At 40.6% G+C, this 22,078-nt stretch overlaps 2 protein-coding genes across 3 annotated transcripts in view; one reads left to right on the top strand and one right to left on the bottom strand.

Annotated features, from left to right (window-relative positions):
• Positions 1 to 22,078, bottom strand: part of LOC135077359 (serine/threonine-protein kinase SMG1) — a 195,598-nt gene that overhangs the window by 166,222 nt on the left and 7,298 nt on the right. The window lies entirely within an intron of this gene.
• Positions 618 to 19,830, top strand: LOC135077239 (octopamine receptor 1). Of its 2 annotated transcripts, none has more exons than XM_063971777.1 (5): positions 618 to 768; positions 16,709 to 17,268; positions 17,535 to 17,694; positions 18,559 to 18,729; positions 19,003 to 19,830. In XM_063971777.1, the coding sequence occupies exons 2-5, from the start codon at positions 16,895 to 16,897 to the stop codon at positions 19,519 to 19,521; spliced, it is 1,224 nt and encodes a 407-aa protein (XP_063827847.1). In that variant the 5' UTR covers positions 618 to 768; positions 16,709 to 16,894; the 3' UTR covers positions 19,522 to 19,830. The 2 variants fall into 2 exon arrangements, with proteins under 2 accessions (XP_063827847.1, XP_063827849.1); XM_063971779.1 differs by lacking the exon at positions 618 to 768 and adding an exon at positions 14,846 to 14,909.

Genomic DNA, 22,078 nt, shown 5'->3' with positions numbered 1-22,078 from the left:
AACTCACGATTGGCGTGTATCGTATGAAACTAAGTCCAACAAGCATGCACTTATGTTATTATCAGTAAAACGAGTTTCATCAGTAACAAGTTTTCTAAACTTTGTTAACCAAGCGAAACATTAACATATTAAAAAAACTTCCGTATCCCTGAGGACCTAACTTTTTACATAAATAATCCTATCTTTAACATAATTATTCTAATCAAATAAATTTTAATGTGTGCTAGTCATGGTATGATTATATAACTTACTACCGCTTTCAGGACAAATGCTATAATTAAAATATAATTAACATTATGCATCAGAAATACATGAACCCAATCCGCTAACTTTTACAAATATTCCCAGAGTAATATTTTATCCCAAAAACGTTTTCTCATTTGACTTGCAAATGTTCAAAAAAGGAGAAAAGCTTTCGGCTTTTCCGTATAGAATCGATATATTAGGTATAATCAAATAATCTCCGGTTTATTCGTCCACGAATGGGATTTGTTCGCCATGCATGTTTATCCGAGCGAGCGAAACCATGACCTTTGTCACCGCTTAGTCCGCTAATGCCCACTAAGACCTCGAATTTCGAGTATGGAGCCGGCACCGGCGGTAGTCGCGATCTGCCCGCCGCCGCGGCCTCACGTCCGCCCCAGCCCCACCACCGTCGGAAAAGTTCCCAGCCGCAGTGACGAGTGAACCGTGCCAGTGTGTATGATGTAGCGTGTGCCCCCGTTGTTATGGTGAGGACGCGCTAGCGTCAATGGCAGCGTGCCCGAGGTAAATATTTACAGACGTACCCCGGCGGAATCCCCGATGTCCGATGAGTGTTTGCCGGCCCGACGTGCATATTTGCACAGCCATTGCCGATCTGAAACTTATTGCATTCTTAACGGCCGATTCCGCTCGCTCGACGTGATCCCGCGTAATTAGGAACGCTCCTATGAAAACAAAGTGGCGCAAATTGGAACGTATTAAAATATTCAAAGTGCGGCAAAACTAATTAACAGCTAATTTTCCACGAAATACGAAATGTGTTTGCGAAAATATAGGTCGCGTGATAAAAGGTGTCTACAAAGAAATATGAATTAGTTCAGTGCTTTATGCCCGAGCCTCCAGACGTCCTTACGTAAGCGAGCCTTCTCCCCGCCTCCACTTATGTAACTGCCCGATTTGGCCGGAACTTTATCTTTTGGATTCAATTTTAGGGAATATTGAGTTTGCTATCTGTACCTGTTTGTGACGGGAGAATTCTTTCGTAAATGATTAAAATTACGCACGCTTAGGGTTAGGTTTGTTATTTTCTAGCCATTTATGGCGGTCTCAGTCGCATTTTTTATTTTAGGAAGGTCTTTGTTGCTCGGTGCTTAAAGGGAATTGAATCGTCGGAAGAATGAGGGGTCGGTCGGACCGCTTACGAAAATGTGGAGTAAACGGGTCGTGCAAAGTTTTATTAGTTTTCCGCCGAGAAAGAAAACACTCAAGTCTGTTGGCTGTTGTCACGGCACGCCGCGCGAGTGCGTCGGTGCACGCTGCAGCGCTGCACGCGCTAATGGGCGGTAATGCAATCGCTGCGCCCTTGATTGCTTTCTCACTAGCATCATCAATGAAGATACACGCATTACATTCAACACACGAGCTATTTGAGGTGAATACGAGTACCTACATCTAAAACTAGGCAAAGGTACGACGGAAATTTTCCAAGTTACATCATCCTATCCACTCGAACTATTCCTTTTATTATGGGTAAAATTTATTAGCTTAAGTTTTGCTAGCAAGGCCCTAGATTCAAACTTTGAGATTCAATGTAGACACAGGACGAAGCTTTCTCTTAATGGAGCGAATAATTTGAACGCTTAATGAAATTGAGAGTACTTTTATTCCATTAATATTCAATAAGAAGCTTCCTATCAATATCGTCTTGTTTAACCACAGCAGTGCCCGAGAGGCCCTTTACAATGGTTATTTGGGGTTCATACCTAATTCCGATCGGCCTAAGCGTTACAGCCGGCAGTAAATTTGCCGATTTCTGCATACAGAGTGAGGGAATAACCATAAATAAGGGAGTAGCTGGCCAGTAAATTGTTTCACCTCTCGTTACGATTAGGATATCTCGGGCAGTCAAGGACACAGGCGTTTTACAAGCCATAAACCACGATCAGTGCCAATTTTCCCTCTAATAAAAACTCGATACTACACGCCATTACAGCTGGACATAGATGTGCGACTCCCACGACCATTCCGTCAATATGAGCTGGAACTTGTTATGAAGTAGGTCGACTCACATTTCTTTATGGCCGCGACACGCGAAAGGAAAAATGCGGTTTCTTTATCTTTACATTAATTCGTAACCACTGCAACTGGTTTTGAAGATGTTACAATTTCATTTCACACTTTTATTATGTTTTGCATTCCGCCCGCAACCTCGTCTCATTTTGAAGTTCTCATAATTGAAATGATATCATAACCAAAAACGGTTTAGTTAGTGTTACAATACTTTTTTACATAGCTACTGAACAATAAGGCAATAGAACATCAACGAGGATCATATCATTCTGGGGTTCTATATTGGCTCACATAAAATTCTAAATCCTATTCTTTGTTTTACTACCGATTTGTGTTCATAATAATCTCTCTTCATAATTTTATTTTTCATACTTTTTTTATTCATACATTTTTATTACTACCATCGGAGCTCATAATAGTTAGTAATCATAATTTTTTTATCAATACCGTTACTACCAAGAACCATTTAAAATACATAATTTTTATTTTCAGATCTTCATAACATTCATTGATCATATTGTTTTAATTAATAATGTTGTTACTAAGAACATACTTCAACTCATAATGTTGTTGTTTAGAATAATTTACTTTATAACAGACATACTCGTATCTTTAAAAAAATCATATATAATTTAAAAGAGTAGATAAGCATGCAGAGCATGCAGCATGAAAGCAAGCATGCAGCATGCATTGGTATCTCCTCGTCTCCGGCGCTGCGGGATGTGCAGCCCTTCCGCCCTTGCGTAACGAGGCTCAGGCACCCACGCTTGCTTTCGCAGCTTCGGCTTTTTGGATCGCCATCGGCGCCTTCGGCGCCTCGGCGACCAGCCTCAGCCGCTCCAGCTCACCCGGGCGCCTGAGCCTCGTTACAGCGGGCGAGGGCTGCCCTCCCTCCGCGCCTCCGGCTTTTAAATTACACTCTAGGGGTAGGGCAGACAAGACTACGTGGAGTCGGTTTTGCAGCGATTCGTTTCTGTCACGTTAGTTTTGTGGCACAAAATATTGCCTGTTTTGGACCATTTCAAATTAATTTAATGTTAAAATATGATTTAATACGAATATAGACGACTATGAAATACAGGGTGACCCTAGTTTAGGCTCCAGATCGCACACTCAGAACAACAATTGTTATCTTCCAAAATTTTTAATGTACTATAATGAGTGTCTGATAAAATAAACAAAACAAAAACAATAGACATCATGATTTTCAATAATATGGATAAATACACTTATGAGTAATAAATTTATGAAAACAAATATTAGGATACATCACATTTATGAATATTATAGTTATTTATTCGAATGATTATGAGTTTCGATCATTAGTATAGAAAAATATATGAAAACAAATATTAGTAAAAACTAAGTGTATGATTAGTGATATTATGAATATCAATGATTATGTTTTTAAACATGTAGGTTTTAAATTTTTTATGAAGAATGATCATTATGGTATCAAATTGTATGAGAAATATTTTCGGACCTCCAATGATAGGAATTGAAAAGTTATGTAAGAAAATGCGCTACCCATTCTGGACCATAGGCTCGTAAGCGGCAAACCATGAATGCCCGCACACATAATTGGGCAACATACACTAATAATGGAACCTCTCACGCACCGAACACATAGGATACGCGGAAGGGGCTAACGACGGGTAATTTATCAATGGAGCATCATCAACTCAATGGCGTAATTAGACCATTGATTGAATTTGACACTGACATTGAATGGAGCACAACAGAAGATAACAATCCACTTAGCAAAGTAGAAACTTAATAAAACAAATTAAGAGATTACTATGCACATTATTTTGAATACCTTAGACTGACTGAAACCCAGACATTTGACTAAGTAATTGCTAATTTATTAGCCAGTCCGCGTGCAATACAACCTAAGAAACTAGACAAGACAATTTGTGACCATTGCATTGCAAAACATCGTCTTATCTTCAGACATAAAACAAATGGCTTTTATCTTTCTACCTTCTTCGTGAAATATTTCGGTATTATAATAACATAAACAGTTCAAACTGTTCAAAGAAAGCAATCTTCAACAATGAACAATGGTAATGAGTTAATAAAATACTTCTTTATGTATGTTCAAGAAGTATTTTATTAATCATAATCGAAAACATAATTTATGTTTTGAATTTATCCAATGGTCTTTCATTTACTTACTACACATAATCACGACAAAGAAACATTTAAAAAATCGCTTCAATGAAATGTAAACGTACATAGTTATTAACGGTTGCTGTATTATACAAGCAACGATTAGGAGCCATTTAAATATTAAAGCAATCAAATACAAGCGTGAAATAACAGGAATCAACCGCAAGCAAACATCCCGCGCTGCGACTGTCGCTCAGTAATTACGAACGTGTGTACTCTCCATTAAGTTGGCTCCAGCTGTGTTTACAGTGAACATGCGGCAATAATACTCTCCCAAATACAACCTGGAGTCAGGACGAGACAAGCTCCTAAAAGATTGGTTTGGTAACGCGTGAGCAAACTCCGCAACTATAGCAATAGCAATGTTTTCGCTACAGCAAACAGCTTTCATCCAAAAAGAATGTTACCTTTGTGGAAAATACACTCTCATTTGTCATCATAACAATTTATTCGAACACAGACACGGCGGCCTGAGACAAATAATGGAAATTATTCACGAAGCGTGCCTTCTATGAGAAAAACGTAACGATTTACATAAAGATTTTATTGTACATGAGAGCGCAGCCTAGTACGCATTGCCGTAGAATTTCACCATGTACTGATGTAAAAGAACGGAGACTTTCGAGAGCTCATTACAACCGAAAGGTTACGGATGAGAATAAAAGTCGACAGTTTACGGCTTTAAATTTTAAAGGACCGCGGTAGGAATGTCCTATTAACTTTGATTATATCCCCTTTAAAAGTATAAGTATCTGAACATGAAACAAAATAATACAGGAAGGCTTTCCGTTCCCAGAAATATTTTTTGTGATAATACAAACACACGTAGCCTTCAGATGTTCGGAAACAACAAACGCGTCTTTGATATGCGAATCCTTGATTATGTTGTTGATCGGTTCAGTAGCTGGGTCATAAATAAATCGGTTCGTTTACTTGTATTTTTCGATAAATCAGTCCCGTATTCTTAACGCAATTTCCCTTGTCTCCCTCGGGAGTCGACCCGAGCCGCCTCGCGCCCACAAAATTGCTTTAATCGAGACACCGAAATAAAGGAAAGTTATAATAACACGAACGATTGCCTTTCTTGTATTTTTAGAGGTTATTTTAGATACGGCTTATTCACATTTGCGATTCCTTCAAATAAAATCGGTACGGTAAAAATTTACATGAAATTATTTTTATAAGGAAGTAGGTACCTTGAATTGAAACAATTTAAACAAATAATACAACCATGATTGAACGTCTGTATTTACAAGTTGCCAAACCAAGAAACCAAGAGTTCTCAAACAAAGTTTCCATAGCTTGTTGACATCTGCGACCTTAACGAATTAGAGCAATTCCCACAAATCCTAATCCGCGGCGAGAGCAAGTAATCATAGCAAACGGTTTAGATCAGCGGCACTTTTAGGGCAATTGTCGAACCGCACGCCCGGTGAGATCACGCGTCCCAGTCACAAGTCATCAAAAGCTTGTTATTACCTAAATGTTAATTGGTGTTGAGGATTCTAATAACTGATACATGTAGCATACGGAGTCTGAATGATAAACCACTAAAGTAGCGAGAACGAGAGTAAATCTTGATTATACAAACGATTTCAGTAAAAAGTAAACCTTTTAATGATTAAAACAACAACAACAAATATCTAATTCACAACTGAACTGATACACGTAAACAAAATTATCGCTTCCCTATGACCGCTCTAAAAGGACACAAACTTTTATAGTCAAATTGAAGTAAAGGGTCCTGCGAACCCTCGGACTAAATTGGGTCCAGTAAATGTTATGGCTGGGCAAACAAATTGTGCGGTGAATTACGAAGTTCAGCACATACTTGGCATGATTACACCAGGGAGATGGCCAGAAAAAGTTGCGCGACCCCACTGCCCCCAGAGTGCAGCCCGCTCCGTATTGCCCTGAACTGTTCCCTTGGAGGCTACACTTAACCCAAGCTTTAGTGTTCAAATCTATAATGTAAAAGGTTTTTACAGCTACTTTTATTTCCATTTTCACGATGCTCCACGACAGAAATACTCTCAGATTACTTTTATCACTGGACTAAGATAAGGTTGTCAACGTATTACATATACATAGGTGTATTATATGCGCCATAGTTCATATATGCCGGATATCTTCGTGTAATCCAAAACATATTGCTCGTTCCCTCGAAGCTCATCAATCAATTACACGTGAACCAAGACTTGGTAGAAAAGTTGTCCAACACCGCACGCCTCTTCAAACATTTGCTCGGAGGTACCGGACAAATATTGATATGGACTGTTTTATTAATTAAGAACTTTTATTTTGATTTGTCAGGTGATTCGCCTGAAACACGAAGCTTAGTACTTATAAACGCCATGTTTCTCAACCTTTGTTTTGGGTTATCTGATGATGATGACACAGATGTCATTATCCTCATCGCGTGATTTCACAACATGATCGTATCTCATAAGCATATTTTCTTGAGTAAACCCACCAGTCGGCATTGGCAGCCTTGTCGTGATGTACAAATATTTTGGAGACTTAGTTCCTCACCCGATTGGTTAGGAAGATGTTCGTAGTTCGACAGAAATATGTATTTATTATGTTAGATGTCTTTTATGTAGTTGATCAGGCCCAGTTGTCGACATTTGTGTGGGACTTAGCGGTATGACTATTCTTATTTTATTGTCATGTCAATCACATTCTGTATAATATGCGAGGTTATTATAAGAATACTTTATTTTTTTCGGTTTCGCTAGCTAGATTTAAAATTCCGGGTGTTCCGTAAAACTATCAGATTGAATACTTGAATTGTAATGTTTATAGCACAGTAGCTAAAATCATTGTTTATTTAAAACTACATAGTTAAAAGTTTAATTTACGTGCACGATTAAGCAAATTTTTAATTATGAAACGAGAATCAACAGTCTTTTACCATTTAAAGTAAGGCAGCCTTGCTTAAAATCATATTTATTTAGACAGTTTTAAGTTATTGCGGTCTTGAATACGTCCGTAAATACGAAAATACATTTTTAATTTATAATTTCATCCATAAGCTGTTTTTGATATTTTTGTGAAGCAAAATCATGAATGTGAAGATAAAACAGAAAACAAAAAAAAAAACAAGGTTAGCTACAAGTATTATTTTAAAGCTAACCTTGTAATTTTCACAAATAATTACGAAGTAAATTCAAATGATTTTTACCTAACCAACGAATTGCAGCAGCGAAATAGTGAACAAAAGCTGTTTTATTAATTGCTTAATTAAGCCAGACTTAGAGCATTTAGCGGTTCTTTAGATTTAGAGGCTAAATTCGTAACTCATGTTCGCAAGTTTTGCCCCAGTTTTGAAAATAATTAAAACGGATTGTACTTATTCAGGGCAAAGTCCAAGAAAACGCTCGGCGAAAGTTTTAATGTCACTTCCCGAGCCCCAGCAGGGAACTGGGGGACATCACGACATGTTTTAGTTACACTACAGCACAGGAAATTCTTTATTGCGGTTCTATCTACCTACATGCATTTCCTTTTTCTTGAACGCAAATAAAACAATGGGGATATCTCAAAGCTTGCTGTAATATATTATATTATCGATTTGCTGGTTTTAATATTCCATTGTTTTGGAGTGTAACGGTACAAATAGAACATGGAACTGGAATTAGTTATCCATTACAAATGAACTATTATGAATAAGAACCACTATACGATATTACTATAACATAATAATTACAGTGTCATACAATACAATGCATTCTGTCGAGTCCTTCGACGGATCGATCGAGCAAATAAAATGACATTGTAATGATGGGACCATAATACACAAATAAGTACACTCTATATTACCTAAACGACATGAATAACCCACTCAGCTCACGTCACAGTCCACTGCTGAGCATACAGACAGTACCTACATTATTTTAATTTAGCTTTCTACCTTAGGGAGTCGTTAACTTCTTCCTTGAATCCAGAATGATACTTTGGTCGTTATGCTTTTAAAATGTTGACCAAATCTACGGAAATACCACCAATCCAAGCGGGATTAATCCGATTTTGCATTTTAACTCGAACCTTGATTGCTTTTAGGTTTATGAATTTGCATGCCGTTAAAAATATATTGGAAAAAAATTGCGCGTGTGACCCTAAGAGTAGACGCACACCGTTGATTTTTAGTTGGCCGATAGTTGTGCCCGATTTTAAATTGTATGAAGAATCGGCCAAATCGAATCGGCGTAGTGTGCGCACTCCCATACATGCCCATACTGATCAACAGCCCAACTAAACTATCGGCCGACGAAAAATCAACGGTGTGCGCCTTAGAGGTGGGCGCCGATATAAAATTGGCCGGCGGCGGCGCGCCGACTTTTTGACCTCGGCGGCGGCGGCGTCGGCGGCGTGACCTTGTTTGACCTTTGTTCATTAGGTATTTTTTTTAAATCTGCTTTTTTAGTATCTGTCTTCAAGACTAATCAGGTGATTTGCAGTTGGTTGGGGTTTGAGCCACTAAAGCAGTGGTTTACCCTAGTAAATTAGCTCTCTTGGTCATAGATACTTTGATATTTGGATAGCGGGTTTGGCTGAGATCAGGTTCTCGTGTATTTCCTAAAGGCGAGCGTACCAATGTGCCGATAAAAGTACCCTTAACATGACTGTATTTTTGAGCTCTTTGGAGGCACATAGTTAATGTTGGATTAGCTGACTGTCGGTGGAATATTATATTCAGTTCTGTTTTATTTATATTTATGGTCTTTCCATGTCATTTTACGGTCCAGGATTTTAATGCAGGTTGATTGCAGCAATGTGTCGAGGTCTAGATTGGCCGGAGGATAAGTTTCACGTCTTAAATGATAATATGGTGAGACTTCGGAGCTTAATTACATGCGCCACTTGGTCAGCCAAGCAGCTGACATTGCAACAGTCTAGTCACAGTTACATTTGAGGAATGCCGCAGCTTTCTGGTGTCTGGGCTACTTTACTAGTAGATGTTATAGAGTATCAGACCAAGTACAGAGTCCTGGGGTACTCCAGCTCTGCAGCTAAAAAGAGAATATTTTGTCACCGAGTTTGATTTAAAACTGTCTGTCACTGAGATAAGAATCCATCAGCAGGTAGTAGAAGTGTGTTAGAAGGTACTTTTTAATTTCATATAGTAGTCCTTTATGATAAACCCAGCTGAAGCCGCAGCGAAAGCAGACGTACAGGATTCTTTCTTTTCCAAACATTGTACTGATTATGGTTGGTATGGTTTCTGCCAAAATTTATGGTCGGGTATACTATATTACGTGGGTCATACTTAGGCAAGGGAATAAACGAGCAAGAATTATCCTTTTCCATAATTTTAACAATACAAATGTCAGATTAATTGAGCGATAAGAGAATTCGTTAGGCGACTTGCCAGCCTGATGGATCATTTCCAAAGTTAAGAGACTTGCGAGGTTCTTTTCACTCAGTGTGGTCATTGTCAAGACCATGGACTTCATGGTGATCAGATCAAATACAAGTGCTTTACGAGGGTCCATTTTGGCTATTTCTTTAGCTTAACCATCTCTCTTAGCGTTAGTTCTTTCGTTTCAGCCGAAAGACGTCCTGCGAGCTGCGCCGCTCGCATCCAGGCACTTCCTGCGACCTTCCCCAAATCGTCGGTCCACCTAGTGGGAGGCATGCCCACGCAATGTCTTCCGGCTCGTGGTCACCACTCAAAAACTTTACTGCCCCAGCGGCCATCAGCTCTACGAGATATGTGCCCCGCCCACTGCCACTTGATTTTAGCGATTCTGTGGGCTATGTCAGTCACTTTGTCCTCCTGCGTCTTTCGTTCTCAATTAGCGTAGTAGGAATCAATCTTCTACTTTGAACTTGAGGAGGGTGAGCGGAAACATGGCGGTCAACTCCTCAGATTGTCAAGTACAAAGATATCCAGAAGCAGCATACGAAAAGATGCAAAATGAGCCCTCTCAAATCACAATGGGAAGGTTTGGCAACACAGCACCTAGAATGGCGGGAGATTGTGTTGTGTAGAGGCGAGTCCGCGAATTCAACGAGCATCGCACAACTGAACTCGACGCCCGCCATTCACTATAATTATGTTGGCGGCGGGTAATTACTCTCAATGTGCGAGGAGTTTGCCGGGAAGATCAGCTATGTAAGCCATCTTCGGGCGCACCAGCGCCGCTAAGACAGCTAAGTCGAAGTGGTCACCATGACCGAAATCGGTCGGATGAATCATCATCATCAGTAGGAATCAAAGGCAGGCATAGCTGCAAGTCTCGGATCAAGTCCAATGCTTGATCTTACTTATTTTTTTGATTGAATTGTGGATTTTTTGGATTATCCGTGTCAATGGGTTTAAATAAACCGGCTTGTCATGTAACAAAGGTCTGAGATTTTTCTTGTCAGTTCGCACTCATGTATTACCGGACCTAATAAGCGGAGAACACTTTGAGGGAGGTACTTTGTTGCCTTCCAGGGGTTGTGGTTCCCATTTGCATTCCGAGACATATTTGTGTGAGTGATTCGCTTAAAGTATAATCCAATAGTGTGGGTTATCTGCCAGACGAAGGCGAGGATTTTTTTCTTGACAGCAAGAGGGACCGGCGCCTCTCGCGATCAATTATTTACTAGACCAAGCAGTAACTTGAATAATGTACTTGATTAACTGTTAATATAGTTAGTATAAAGTTATTCAATCAATTATTAGTATATCTATGTCATTAAGTTCGCCTTGTGTACCAATTTATATAGCATTAAGGAATAAATATTATAGTTAGTTCTTCTGTTTACTGATGGGTCAAAAATGGGCCCTAACGTAGGCTTTGGCGTGTATGGAGAGCAGCCGAAGTTTAGACTATCTCAAAGCCTGGGTAAATTTGCCTCTATCTTTCAGAAGTCTACGCCATTATTGAATGTGCGGAAGCTAACCTGCGAAAAAATTATGCCAACCACATAAATTACATTAACTCAGACAGTCAGGCCGCGCTGATGGCCTAAAACTCCAACTTAATCACCTCAAAGTTGGTAGAAAACTGCATGAGTCGACTGAATACCCTAGGAAAACGTAACAGAGTAACGCTGAGATGGGTTCCAGGTCACGCGGGAATCGTGGACAGTGAAAATGCCGACGAACTGGCCAGAGCGGGAGCGGAGGGAACACAATATGGTCCAGAACCCTTTTGTGGCATTCCCAAAAGTCTCGCTTGAATGACCCTGGAGAACATCTATTTAAACAAATCCTTTAAGGCATGGTCAGACACGCCAGGGTTAACTCATTCCAAAGCTCTCATAAAAGCCTATGACCGAAAATGCTCTAAGCAGATCATAGGACTGAGTAGGATCAAAATGCGCATCTTAGTTCGAGCCCTCACTGGACACTGCAGCTTAAACAAGCACTTGTCCACTATGGGACTGTCCGAATCAAGAACGCGCAGGATGTGCCAAGAGGCAGGTGAAACGCCACCACACATTCTCACGGCTGCGGACCTTTGATGCGCAAGCGGAGCTTACACCTGGGCAAACACATCCTAAGCCCACAAGATGTAAAACATATCGCCCCCCAAAAGATACTGCAATTCCTAATGGATGTAGGACTCGGAGACAAACTGTAAGGAAAATAGCGGCGATCACAATAGATCGGTACCGGTCGTAGTGATACTAGGACTTTATTGAAGTAGAATAGCCGCTCAACTCAATAAAAAAAATAGTTCTTCTGCGTTCGAAACACAAATTAGTACAGTATAGGAGAGGAATAAATTGCAAATAGTTGGTACAGTATCAGTATCGGCGCGCCGACAGCTGGTCGTCGGCGGCGGCGGCGTGAAAAAATTCGCGGCGGCGGCGGCGCGCCGGCGTGGCGCCCACCTCTAGTGCGCCTTAGGCATGGAAATGATTGCTATTTTTCATTCATTTTCATTCAATGAAATGATGATTTTTGTTCATACGATTTCACATGCGAAATTTCACAGGCAATGATTTTTATTCGCAGTGTTAAAATGTAGCTCTTTCATATAATGTGCTACTTTTAATGAAGTATGAATTATGATGAACGATTGGTAATTAGCTAAAATATGAACGATAACTGTTTCATTTTATGTCGCACAACAAAAAACAAACAGTTTCACAGCAACAACGTAACAACAATCAATACCGCACGACAAGTGAAAAATCATTCATTTCATCTGCCTGCTATCTAATGAAATCATACGAATCATGACAAGGAAATCTAAACCTTACGTCCTTGAGTTTAAAGTTCATATTTAAAATGCCCAGTTTCGTCCGTCATCACATATCTCGTCCTTTTCTAACACGCACATGATCAAATCATTCCTTCTTACTCGCTCGGTCGCTTGGCAGAGCTGCGCTCACGGACTTCGCTCGAATGAACGAATGAAATTCATGTGATTCGTGATTTCGTTGACTGTGAAATTATAGCAGTCTATGTGAAGTAAAATAGCAGGTGTGATTAATGAAATTCATTTCATATGATTTTTCACCTGCTATTCATGAAATGTTCCATGCCTAGTGCGCCTACTCTTACTGTTGGTTTAGTTAGCCCGCAAATGTCCGCAAACTTTCAGAACTGGTAGGACAGCGGAGTTAGTTGGTCAGTTGCTTGTCCGCGGGAGGTTTCTATTTACTTAAGTATGTACACTCACTAGTAAATGTTAACCTAATTGGAATTAGCAAGCAATACATGAGCAAGTTAATTCAAATACATATTTTAAAATGTATTTGTTTACGAAACATCAGTGAAAATTTAATAAACTTACTAGAGAACTAGAACCTCTCTAGTGTCAATTAAACCCTTAATTCCTAATGGCTAAGGCCTAATTGCAATAGCCTGAGGTCGCCTGCACACACAAGCTTCTTAACATCAGAGCAAACTCAAAGCCATTAGTAACTTAGTGGCGAACGGCTAACAGTTGATTAAGGCCGACAGTCCTCAGACCAGCGCCCAGCAAATGCACGCTAAAACTATTCCAACTAGCTCTAGAGCATTGATTCCCAAAGTGAGAAACGCGCCCCCCAGAGGAGACGCAAAGACCTTTAAAGGGGGGTGCGGGCCATCTGTGTACTTAAGTATAAGAAACCTGGGACCGCTGAGAGAATGCATTCCAGACTGCTCGATACGACCAATAATCTTGACTGGAGGAGGGGGGCGCGGAATGTTTTTGTATGTTGGAAAGGGGGCGCGTCTCAAATAAGTTTGGGAACCAATGCTCTAGTGGGACTAGCTCGTGGCAATTTGCTGAGCAGTTGATTGAGCCCGCTTGTCCGCTGAAAGCCCGGTCCATCCGATTCACTAAACCGATCCGATACCACTTATCGATTCTACTTGAACGTTCCGAAAGGTTTTTCGATCGGATTTAAATACTGCTCGCTTCGAATTCGGCACGTGAAGGCATAGGGAAAACTCGATTCCTTTTCAGATGTTTCTACAGTAAAGGGACTGTTGAAGTTAAATAATATATAATACTGAAAGTAGTACACATTTACTAAATTACTTGGGTTTATAAATACATTATAAATCGTTGTAAACGAAGCAATCAAAAGTAGTAATATTGCGTGATCGTAATTAAAGCCTAGAATTAACTCGTAATAATTGTAATAATTGAAGTCTAGTATTTAATAGGCCATACTGTTTTTGTAAAGATATAAATATAGCAAAATGTGGAACACGCTACGCGTCGGTCACGTCACTTACGTAATAAATTACTATTATGTATGTACGCACATAAATGTGTTGAAATCTAACCATTTATAATAATCGCATAAATTGACACATAATTAAATAAATATGTTTGAAACTATAGATTTGCCTATTATTTATTATAGACAAAATGTGCATTCCATAACGTGCACCACGTTTATGTTATTATTATCACCGAGTTTCTGATTTGTCTATATTTATCAAGTGGATGAGTCAACTCAACCGTTCGGATTTACATGAGCACATGCTGATCCATTCGAACCGAAAACCAGCTTTTACTCCGAAGAAGCAATCGTCTAAATCCCTAAATAGCATCTACTGGATGTACTGATAAAATTACGACAGATAAACTGAGTTTACACCGCACATATTATTTCTGATAGAACTACTATGTATGCCATATAAAAGCACCCTCAAGTTTTTCTCACGAGATTTGTTCGTGAAACATTCAAGGCAACCGATTACTTAGGTATTCGCCCAGACACGTGTCACCTATAAAGAAAGCACTCATCAAACAACTTATTTCGTCTGTATTCATCCATATCAGCTTCGTTAGCGAACACTTGTTTCCACTGACTGTTTTCGATACAGATAGCCTACTTCGCTAAAGAGGTCATATCGGCTGCGTGGGAGTCGATCAGGCCACGTCAAATTAGATTATCGATGCTGTCTAAACCAGCGCCGCATGATAATGACTTGTCATTGGACATTATTTACGTGCTAAGGGCAGTCGTCTGTGACTAGAATACCTCTCTGAAGCAACGCTACATTCATATTTTACTTTGTATGTAATACTTATTTTAAATTTATTCACCATTCTCTATTTCTACTCGCTAAAATTGTTACAACATTTTCATTCCATACATAAACCTTTATCGAGAACACTCGAGGAACGACGCAATATCAACAACGAGCAACAGATAACCCATAAATAATTTAACACGAGAAACTAATCCAATAAGAAGATACCGTTTACTCGAAATTACATTTGAATTCATCCACAACAAAGACAGCTGGAAAACACGACGCAACGTAAACAAATACCTACCTAATGGTAAAATCATGTAACAGGTGCTTTTTTCCTGTCATTGTCATTACACAAAAGATTAATCGTAAATCCATATTTGACGTTTCATCCATCAAATTCGCGTTTATGCTGTGCCTCCTGATTACACTCGTATCGCCGGTCCATTCATCAGCACTGTGGGAAACGACGAAACAATTCAGGGCTGACCGTACATCGGACACAAGTCGATTTTCCGACAGATTTAATTTCCGCCAAACATTTTTGCTCCGGTCGTGAGCGATCAATTGCCGGCTGCGAAACGTTTCAGTTTGCGCTGGGCAACGGCCGCCCCGAGGAGTTTGAATGCTCGTAAACAGGGTAACGTCCGACGCAGTAGGAGGTCCACGAGCACCCAGGCTCTTAAGACAATTTCATTTTTTGATGTCATTTGCATCTCCAATCGTTATTACAACTACCGCATTTTCAATTTGACCTACATTACCTGTAAATGGTTTCAACTAATTAACTTTAAATGGAAACAAACAGACCGAAAATAATTTTATCAATTAACCTAGATATGCCGAACGAAGTAGGTACATTGCCCATTTTGGCATCAGACCGATTCGACTTCTCATTCATTTAACCGTAAAATATTAAAAACAGACGGCAAAGTGGTGTTAATAAATTAAAATTAATTAAGTCTGTTTGGTCTTTGATCTGCACTCATTTGAATTTCAAATGCGAGTCGTCAGTTGGTCCGAGATCAGTGGAGTATAATTGACTTTGTCAGCTCTATCTGGGCTAAATATTTCATCGGCAAACAATACGCTCTCCGAATACATTAACACCAGTCAGACTGAGATTTATTCTGCCCAAATACAAAAAATTCTTAACCTTCGCGATATTACCAGCAGTCCCGGATAAAGTTCTCCGCTCACTCGTAATCCTTGGGGAAAGCCATTTGTGAAATATGTAGAGGGTAATATTGCCTCTCTGTTACTACTTGTTATTGGCGCATCAAACGATAAATTCCCTACTGTATTAAATTCGTAGAAAACGATAGTGAAGGTACTTCAAACTGATGGAGAGTAAAAATAAATGATTAATAAGAAACCTTTCTGGTCTGTACAGCATGTAGGAGATATTATGTGGTAATAAATAATCTGCAACACTAGAGAAACTTCGTCGGACATTAATTATTAGTTGGCTCACTGGGGTAACTTTATGAACTGCCGACTGACCTTGGATGTCTCAAAATAATTCATTTGTAGCGGCAGGCAATCGATTAGCTTGCAGAGTTGAAGCTTCTCTCATATTGGTGGGCATTAATAATTCATGGACAGTAGCGGGGTCGCAGGACCAAACACTCGCGGATCCCTTGAAAAAGTTCATAATGTGATTTAGAGGCGCCGAGCGAGTTCTCGCTCTTGCTGCGAAGTAATTTGTGGGGGAAACGCGCCCCTGCATATTGAGTCGCGAACTCGCGAGATACGCCTTCCCGCTCCTCGTGCACGTCGCCATGCATTTACAAAGCGCCCCATCTCCGACACTCAATTTATATCAATTCTCTTTTTCAGGTTCCCGTTTCAACAGTAAAGTTATCCAGAAAAATGTGCGAACTCGAGTGGCATACTATATTTGTGCGTGCGGACATATCGCGAGTGACAAGTGACGGCAACAGTTAGGTGATGTGCGCGTAAGGTTCGACCACGACGTCGAACTATTCGGAGTGGGGGACGCTGGCGCCTGCGGCCAGCGATGGTATGGACTTTGTACTCGGCAACGGCAGCGAGGAGGGATGGAACGCGACGGAGGAGGCGGCGAGTGCGGACCTGTACAACTACTGGGCGTGGAGCATCATCGACGGCGCGCTCATGCTGCTCATCGTCAGCGGCAACACGCTCACCATCCTGGCCGTGACGCTGAGCCGGCGCCTGTCCTCGCTCGTCTCCAACCAGTTCGTGCTCAACCTGGCCGTCTCCGACCTGATGGTCGGCCTCACGCTGCCCTACCATCTCGTGTTCTACCTGGACTCTAGCGTCGGCAAGATCAAGTGGTCTTGTCTGATGAGATTCATTCTTATTATTCTCGCGTGTCTCGCGTCTATTTACAACATCATCGCAATAGCTGTCGACAGGTGAGTTGCATGGCGGTCGCATGTCGCCGACCCGCGTTTAAATCTTTGGTAGAGTCTTGAAATCCAGACAATATTTGTGGAAAATGAAAAATGTAGCCAAAAATAGTTTCCAATCACGCTATACGAGCATGAAAATGATTGCATGGAATGGTAGTTCGTGACATTATATCGGAATATAAAGCAGCCGCCATAACTTGAGGTCGTTGGAACAATCTGGCGGCTCTCGAGTGTTGGCGGCGCCGCTATGTACCGGCCTGCGGTTGCAGGTACATCGCGATCGTGCACCCGCTGCACTACAGCCGCTACATGACGAAGGTGATCACGCGCGTGCTCATGAGCGCCACGTGGTCGATAGCGGTGTGCATCAGCTGCATCCCTATGTTCTGGAATGACTGGCACGAAGGGGTCGCTTGCGAGATGAACATGGTAAGTTGAAATATTATTGATAGTACTAGATAGACTTTGATTATTGGAAAATAATTTATTATTGATCAACCTACGCAAATGTTAGTCTCATCCAAATAAGTTCGATGAATTCCAATTTCATTAGATATTGACAATACGGTTTCAAATCTTAATATTTGTTTTGTTTTCTTTAACTTTGGCATAGTTAATAACAACCAACAAATACTTTTACCGATATTATGTTACCCAGCACATAAAATCCACTAGGGTATTGTAAGAAGATTTGAGGTCATGACTACATTAGCCTAAGAGCATTATTGAGCTTTAAAACTTTCGACGAGTCAGTGGGGAACTTTAAACATGAGTTATTTTTATAGCCGAATTACACCGCGCGTGACTTCAATTTTTCCACCAAACTAATGCTGATTAAACAATGTTCATAATGTCGTTTTGGCTTCTTTGGGAATTGGGCCGGTGGAAGATTTAAATAAGTAAACACATTCGGGAGGACTGTGGTATGTGGTGGTTGAAGGCTTAGTCCAAATTCCCATAGTTCTTCCCACTATTGAGGAAGCGCCGGGGTTATTTTTAGCGGATATGTCTCATACTTCCGATGAGGGGAATCCCACATAACCTACCCTGGGACAGGGTATGTATGTATGTATGTATGCAATTTCATGCATATTTTCCAAAAATAGGGCATAACTACATGTATAGTCTGGTCTGTGAGCACGTAGAATTTTGTCCAATGACCCCAAGCTACCCATCCTTATCGCTCGCGCGTAATTATATTGCTGTCGCGACTGTGCGACGGGCGCCCGCAGTGAGTGTGCGAGCAGACCGGGATTTACATCATCTAATTATTTGAACGTCATCAAATTCCAGGTGGTGCCGAAGAGATACACGACGTGCATCCTGGCGCCGATGTTCTCGCTCATCTGGATGGTGATGTTCGTGCTGTACTGGCGCATCTGGCGCGAGGCCACGTGCCACGCGCGCCGCATGCGCGCCAACACCTGCTGCCCCTCGGGCGCCAACGACTGGAAGAGCATACAGGTATGTTCTGATCCTCTTCGAAGCCTGCTTCTGGCTGGCTAAGCGAAAATGTTGCTGACGGATCTCTAGCCACAATGATGGCTGATCTTACGAATATACATTATGACGGGAAAATCAGACCTTTCAGGCCGAAAGTTTTATGTTTAAAAACAACGTTAGATGTTTGTTACGTGGATAATAGATAAATGTAGCTAAATACAGCACGGTAGCACAAGAAACAAATAAACATTCAATCATTACGCACGTCCTAACTTTAACTTTTTCCGATTTCAGGTTGTCCTGCTAGTGCTGGGGTCATTCTCTATATGCTGGATGCCGTTCGTGGTGGTGGCGTGCGCGCAGACGCTGCCCATCCGGCCGCTGCACAACCCCATCGCGTACCGGCTCACGTCGTCGCTGGCCATGTCCAACTCGGGCATCAACCCGCTCATCTACGCGTGGAAGAACGCCGGCTTCCGCGCCGCCTTCGCCAAGCTGCTGCGCTGCAAGCGGCCGGACACGTCGGAGTACCGCGGCTCGCCGGCGCCGGAGCGCAAGCGCGGCTCCGTGGCGCTGCGCGAGGGCTCCGTGTCGCGTTCGAGCGCACCTGCATTGACCGGGCTGGGCGGGCTGGGCGGCCGGCCGGCGCGGCTGCTCATAGCGGAGCGCGAGCCCGACGCGGCGCGCTGTCGCATCATAGAAAACGCCGGCTACGTGGACGCCGACGCCGGCGACGCCAACCCGTCGTACGCGCCCGACCCCCCGCCCGTCCACCGCCCGGCCCCCCGCCCCCCCGGCGCAGAAGTAGTGTAGTGTATTTTTCTAAACGACCTGACGTTTGTGGGAAGTGAAACGCTTTTAGCATTTAAAGTTGTTAGTGACTCGTAGGTACCCCCCTTCGCATTTAGGTACCTGTTGATCTACGCTCAAGTTTTTAAAAGCTTTATTGTTGAATTTTTATTGACAGATTTTAATCAGTTTCCAGCATAATAAAGATTTTAATGTAAAGAGATCCTTTGTCAAATAAATTGAGATGTTTAAAGAAATTAAAAATATAATTATAACTGAGATGTTCGATGTAATATAAAATATCTAAATAAATTCCATTATTTTTATTATATCCTTAATGATGCCCGTAAATAAAGATCATATTTATGATATTGTATTTTATGTTAATCGAGAACAACATCAAAGGATTCATTTGCATTTATATTCGATATTAGGTAACGAAACACTGTAAATGAAGACCAGCATAAAAATAAGATTGCACGTCAAAATAATGAGAAAAGCTCGAAAGCTAAGATTGACAGAAAAAACAGATTTCTATTCAGAAGTTTTTACTTAATTAGTGTAAGAATAAAGTTACACTAATATTATATTGTTAACAAAGTGTTAAGTATTTTGTAGCCAAGGTAAGAAATGTTTGCTTAAAAATTGTGTTTTGGTTTGGTTAAAATTGATTAAGAAGAACTGAATTTTGAATTTGAAAGATTAACAAAAGAGCACCTATAGTCCAGTCAATAAAGCATTATAGATGGAAAACTGTAGAACACAATTTCTGACTTCAGGACTTTATTTAGACTAGTTAGGAGGTGAACATAGCAGAAGTCCCCGCCCTTAGCCCTTGAGCCGGCGGGGAGAGGGGGGTTTAAAGGTACCACTTTTCGGTTTTTCGCTTAATCCTCGGAAACTATGCGTCCTAGTGACATGGCTACTATGAACCAAAAAAAGCTTATTCAATTTGCTACAGATGAGACTGTCAAGTTTTTCTATATCTTGTTATAGTTTTTGCGGCATCTGCTCTAGAAGGTCTGTAATATTGGAAATTTTATTTTTGTCTTACATGTTCCCATCAGGAGAAAATCGACTAAATCAACATTGAGCAATCATTCTAGACATGCGGGAGCATGTTAAGCCTAGTTCCAGCGAGGGGACTACACTGTGCGTATATTTAGACGAATCACTTTGAGCCACTTTTGAATCCTTATCACTCAAAAACTACTGGGCATTAACACTTCAAATTTGGCTCATGTGTTGAGACTTACAAGATATATATCAGTTTCAAATTTCATAAATATACCTCAAACGGTTCTTTAGATATTGACGTCCAAAAATCTACATGTCTGACCAATAGACCAAATTCTAACCACTTCCAGATGACCTCGAAGGTTCAAATTTGGCATCCAGAAAGGTAGTTATGTAAATACAAAGGAACAAATAAAAAACCAGTAAATTTTAACATTTCACATGTGATAGATAGATAGTAGTGCTCTAAATATCGATTTTTGAACGTCAATACCTAAATAACCGTTTGAGGTATATTTATGAAATTTGAAGCTGATGTACATCTTGCAAGTCTCAATACATGAGCCAAATTTGAAGTGTTAATGCACAGTAGTTTTTGAATGATGAGGAGTCAAAAGTGGGTCTAATTGGTTCGTCTAAATATACGCACGGTGCAGTCCCCTCCATGGAACTAGGCTTAACATGCTCCCGCATGTCTATAGTGTTTGCTCAATGTTGATTTAGTCGATTTTCTCCTGAAAGGAACATGTAAGACAACAATAAAATTTCCAATTTTACAGACCTTCTAGAGCAGATGCCGCAAAAACTATACAAGATATAGAAAAACTTGTCAATCTCATCTGTAGCAAATTGAATATGCTTTTTTTGGTTCAAAGTAGTCATGCCACTAGGACGCATAGTTTCCGAGGATTAAGCGAAAAACCGAAAAGTGGCACCTTTAAACCCCCCTCTCCCCGCCGGCTCAAGGGCTAAGGGCGGGGACTTTTGCTATGTTCACCTCCTAACTAGGCTAAATAAAGTCCTGAAGTCAGAAATTGTGTTCCACGGATTTCTCTCTACACCGTCGTTAAGGCATTCATTGACTGGACTACTACCTATAAATCGTCAAATCTTGAAGTTAATGTAATAATATTGGTACGTAATAAAGCTCGTAAGTTTCTTTTGTAGGAAATACAAAAATACTTGAACTAATTTTGAAAATTGTTTCATCAGTAAAAAGCTGTACGTTATTCTTAAATACCAAAGTTTTACTTTATTGTCATTTGTGACAGTGAAATACACGCTTGCGAAATTGCGGGCAAAAGCTACTATGTGGTATCACAGAATAGTGTATTGTATTATTAATAAATGGGATCAAATCCCTCAGGCGGTACATGAAAGTATGAACAATACGAGTATTTACATACTAAGTTTAGGATAGATCAGATAATAACATAAAACACGTGTAATATAAGAAAAAAAGCTTGTAAAAACGATCCTGCCTAAGTAATTAATAAAAAAAGATGCTGCAAACGCAAATATCGTGGCGCCACCTAGGAGATTTTTCAGGAACTACATTAGTAGT

This window comes from Ostrinia nubilalis, chromosome 13, assembly GCF_963855985.1.
Source record: "Ostrinia nubilalis chromosome 13, ilOstNubi1.1, whole genome shotgun sequence".
NCBI lineage: Eukaryota > Metazoa > Arthropoda > Insecta > Lepidoptera > Crambidae > Ostrinia > Ostrinia nubilalis.
The sequence above is the reverse complement of the archived record's forward strand: the minus strand, read 5'-3'. Positions and strand labels throughout refer to the sequence as shown.

Bases quoted from the DNA above. Each gene is read 5' to 3' on its own strand.
- LOC135077239 (XM_063971777.1), top strand. From the start codon at position 16,895: ATGGACTTTGTACTCGGCAACGGCAGCGAGGAGGGATGGAACGCGACG. The intron at 17,269-17,534 runs GTGAGTTGCATG...CTGCGGTTGCAG, and splicing joins ATCGCAATAGCTGTCGACAG to GTACATCGCGATCGTGCACC. The intron at 17,695-18,558 runs GTAAGTTGAAAT...ATCAAATTCCAG, and splicing joins TCGCTTGCGAGATGAACATG to GTGGTGCCGAAGAGATACAC.